At 50.0% G+C, this 4,445-nt stretch overlaps 1 protein-coding gene across 1 annotated transcript; it reads right to left on the bottom strand.

Moving 5' to 3' along the window:
* Positions 1 to 1,624: 1,624 nt before the first annotated feature.
* On the bottom strand, positions 1,625 to 4,153 carry FANCF (FA complementation group F). The gene has a single exon (XM_067558087.1). It carries the CDS (start codon positions 4,075 to 4,077, stop codon positions 3,013 to 3,015), a length of 1,065 nt encoding a protein of 354 aa, XP_067414188.1. The 5' UTR covers positions 4,078 to 4,153; the 3' UTR covers positions 1,625 to 3,012.
* Positions 4,154 to 4,445: the final 292 nt, after the last annotated feature.

Here is a 4,445-nt window from a genome sequence, read left to right as displayed (position 1 = left end):
AGTTAAAACAAATAAAATATTTGCTAGTTATTATTCCCACTGCAAACATTCTCAGGATATCATACTAACTGATAAATAGGATTGTTAAATTATCAAATATGAGTAGATTAAGGAATAACATTTCCACAACAACAGAATATTTGCAACATTTTATGCCACAGCAACAGAATGCTAGGGCTCCTGTAATTTACCAAAAGTCTCTATGGTATTTTATTTGAATTATTTATTGTGTATTTTATTTGTGCTTTGAAATTTATGTCTATTCTGCAAAATGTCAGTAAGGCAACAACAGAAACAGGTTTAGATGTTCAGCTTTGATAAAATAAACACCACCACCATCACTCTATAAGAACCTCATTAAGTGAGTGATATGCTAGGGCCTGAATGAAACTCCTTGTTTTAACAGGCCAGACTCGACTGAAGTGGAATTTTTTAAACTCAGTATTACCAAATGACTCAAGCTTCACTGAGAAAGAGCCTCTGCTCTATAAAAGACCTTCCCTTACTATAGTGATAGTATAGTTTTCCATTTTCACAGGTTTATAACTTGCCTATCCAATTTTCTCTCAGATTAGACTAAACCAGTGGTTCTCAAAGTGGGGGGCATGAAATGGATCACTGGGCAGAGTTGGTTCAGCTCCATGCTCCCCAGAGACGGAAGCAGCCACCGTCACCATCGCCCACTTCCTGCAGCATCAACAGCCCCCTTGCGCTGCCGAGCATGCTCCCCATGCTGCTGCTGCCCTTGCGCTGCTGCTTCCGCTTCCTGCGCTGCTGCCAGTGCTCGCTGCTCCCTGCTGCTGCACTTCCCGTGCTGTAGGCCTGTTTTTTTTCCTGAAAGAGGGGGTTCAGGGGAAGGGGGCGCAATTGTTAAGGCCTACAGCGCAGGAAGTGCCCCCTAACAATCGCACCCCTTTTCCCCCTGAACCCTCCCTTTCAGGAAAAAAACAGGGCCTACAGCATGAGAAGCACCCCTGTTTTTTCTGAAAGCCCCCACTCTTTCAGAAGGGAGAACAATTGTTAGACAAAAGTCCATGGGGGAGCTCCATTTAAAAGGTTTCAGAACTACTGGACTAGACTAGGAGTTTTAGAGCAATTTTAAGAATTCTGGCATATTCCATTTATATAGTGCTTTTAACCTAAAGAATCTAAAGCATTTTACAAATACCTTAATGAAGGTGTCATTGTACTGATGCACTCTTAACAGTTGCTTACAGTAGGCCAGTTTATGATTCCCTCTTTATGGCCCACTGATGAGCAGTCACAGTGGCATTAGAACAATTTTTATAGTGGGAGTGCTGAAAGCCATTGAACAAAACTGTAAACCCTGTAAAGGATAGAAACCACTTCAAGCCAGGGGGTGCTGCTGCACTCCCAGCACCCCAGCTCACAAAAGTAGTAATATCTGGGTAGTCCCATCAATTAATTGCTCACCCACAGAAGTAGAAGGGTCATGATTTAGCCTTGTATTATCACCATACAGCATTTCAGTTGCTTTGCAAAACAGATTTATTGTATATTTTTTATGTGCAGTTAGATAACATTATGGCTCGGAAGTATTTTGAGACTGTAGGTAAAATGCCTTCCATTTTCATACCTGTAACACTCCACTTCTTGCTGTGTGTAATCAAGTGTTTTTGTTTTATATGAAAGTGGACAATAAACCTAGATCTTTCACAGTAAACTCCAGAGCCAGTTGCTTTAGTATTAGAATAATGCCCATTTTATAGTTCAAGGTCAGTGTCCATCTCATCTTCATTTAGCAAATCCTGACCAATAAACTAATTTCCCTCATGGAGATTGTGATCAAAGTTAGTTTAATAAAGACAATTAAGACAAGCAGGTCCTTCAGTATCTATACTATTTGAACCGACCCAGGATGAAAAGAAGAAGTCTGTTGCCTAACCCATTTGAAACAAGATATTTCTACTCTCCCATTCTGGTTCCAGTTTGGTGAAGGAAACTCAACAAAAAGCTACACTGAGTATCCATTCAACTGAAAAAGGAAACCGGATAGGCAAATGAAGCTCCACACTGCAATACAGTAACAAACATGCTACATGGTGATTGATAAACCCTGCAGACTTGAGATCTTTTATGTATGCTTTTTGGACTCTTTCCCATTCAGCATGAAACCTCCTGACACCTCTGCACTCCTATCCACATTGTGCTTAGCATATATGGAAGCATGCAGTGAAAAAAGCAAAAATAAACCACAACTGGAAGACAAATTGATAGCGAAGAATAGATTTAACTTGGATTAATGAGCATACTAAAAAGGTGAGACTAAAGTCCTTCTTCCTTTTTTGTACTCTGCCACTGCTAGAAACAGACAAATGCTGTCAACACAAATACTGTATCCATGACAATGCACAGTTCAGCTTCTAACCTTTCAACACACAAAGTCGTTTAAGCTAGTTTCTCTATATTTTAAAGATATTTGCACAGTTTACTTTTGTAACAATAGTGCCAATAAGGGATGGAAACATTTGCTGTTAGTGATCAGCAGAATTAAGGGCACTATAAACACTGGGGAATATCGGAGCTGGCAAAGAAATAAGGGGTGGAGGTAAGAAAAGAAATTAGAAGAGATAAGAAGCAGATTCCAGAGTCAACTTGTTCTCAGTTGCAGAGAAAATTAACTGAGAACAACTTAACTAGATGTAAGGAGTCTGATTCCCAGCTCATTTACCCAGATTTTACATTGATAACTGGTGGGGAAAGGGATGGGAGGGGTCAGTCCAGGTTTACACCAGTATATACACAAGAGCAAGACCAGGTCCCTTAAGCACTCTTTGTTGAGCATACTGAAGTTTTATGGCATGCAATCAGATCACAGAGTTGCCTTTTCACACCAAAATGAGGCATAAACCTCTTGTCCTTTGATGTTAAATATGAAGAAAAGAAAGTTACTCCAGTTTCTTGGATATGAGGCCTTTTAATTTCCTGTCAGCCTATATAATGTCCCAGTCCACTCCTCCTCCGAGCTAGCAATCTAGTACAGTCCTCTCTTTAGTGAGGTGCCTCCATCTCCAGTAACAGGTCAGTCCAGACACTCAGGCCTGAGACTTCGAAGTCTCCATCCTGGGTCTTTAGGTTTTTCAGAGCCGCCAGGGCAGCCTCTCGGAGCCGGGCAGGTCCCCTCATGAAGCAGCTGAAGCGCTCCCGCAGCTCTTCCCAGGACAGCTCATCCTCACTAGGGCAGTGGCTGCTGACCCACTGGCCGCGCAGGGGGTCGTAGCGCAGGCGGCTGCCCCAGCCGGTCAAGAGGTGCAGGTAAGGGGTGCCCAGCTGGGGGTATTGGGCGGCGAGCGCGGCCAGGAGGGAGCCCGGGAGGAGGCGGCAGAAGGCGGAGAGCCGGCCGGGGTCCCCGAGCAGCCAGGAGAGCACCGCCCCAGCCGCCTCCTTGTTCTCTGCCCAGCTGTCCCCGCTCTGCTCCAGCAGCAGCGCCGCCAGCACCCGATAGACCCTGGGTCTGGGCAGCTGCTCCAGGACACCGGAGAGCCAGAGCGGCTGCTCCCCTGCAGCCCTTGGGCTCCCGGGCCCCTCCTCTTCCTCCTCCCGCAGCCTGGACAGCAGCAGCTGGGCCTCGGTCCGCACCCGCGGCGGCTCCAGCTCCTCAGAGCTCTCCGCAGCGGAGCTGGGCGGCGGCGGCGGCAGCAGCACCCGGGCGGCGGCCCGGCGCCGGGCCAGGAGGCCGAGGCTGCAGGGCCCCGGCCTAGCCTGGCCCTCGGGCGGCGGCGGGGGCAGCAGCAAGCTCCGCAGGAGGCGGTGGCAGGCGGCGGGCGGCAGCGCCCGGTTGCCCAGCAGCGCCAGGCCCAGCAGTTCCGGGCAGCGCCCCAGGTGCCCGAAGCTGAGCGGCGGCGGCGGCCCCAGGTGCTGCCCTCGGCGGAGCCGCTGCCCCAGAGCGGCCCGGAGGCGGGGCTGGGCGCGGAAGCGGCCGTGCAGCTGCTGGAAGTAGCGGCCCCACTGCAGGGCTCGGTCCAGGGTCGGCGGGTCCCAGTCCCGGACCAGCCCCGAGCGAGACACGGCCAGGAGCCCGGGCAGCTGCTCCACCTGCCACCACAGCGTCTCCATGGCGACAGCTCGCGCCCGGCCAGGCCCCGCGCGTCTCTTCCCGCCGCAGGTTTGAACAGCGGCCGGCCGTGGCTCTGCCTTCCGCCCGTGACGTAGCCCAATCAGGACCCGCTTCAGGTAAGCTCCGCGCTCCCGTTGGCTAAATGTGATGTCAGTCTCCTGCCCATTGAATTACGCTCCCCCAGTTAGGTTAGGTAGTGTGTGTGTGTGAGCAGGCTGCTAGGTGGAGCGGCAAGAACGCTGCTGTGACTGCAGGCTGGAGAGACTGGGCTGCTTGGTTGTTGCAGTGATGCTAGGTAGCTTGCACACCCCCGACCCCCCGCTTGCCGTGTAGACGTACCCTCCCCAGGCTTCTTCCAACACCCCCT

Source organism: Emydura macquarii, unplaced genomic scaffold (genome assembly GCF_026122565.2).
Source record: "Emydura macquarii macquarii isolate MOO-44397 ecotype Brisbane River unplaced genomic scaffold, CSIRO-AGI_Emac_v2 contig_1876, whole genome shotgun sequence".
In the NCBI taxonomy this organism is placed as follows: domain Eukaryota; kingdom Metazoa; phylum Chordata; order Testudines; family Chelidae; genus Emydura; species Emydura macquarii.
This window is presented reverse-complemented; position numbering and strand designations above follow the sequence as displayed.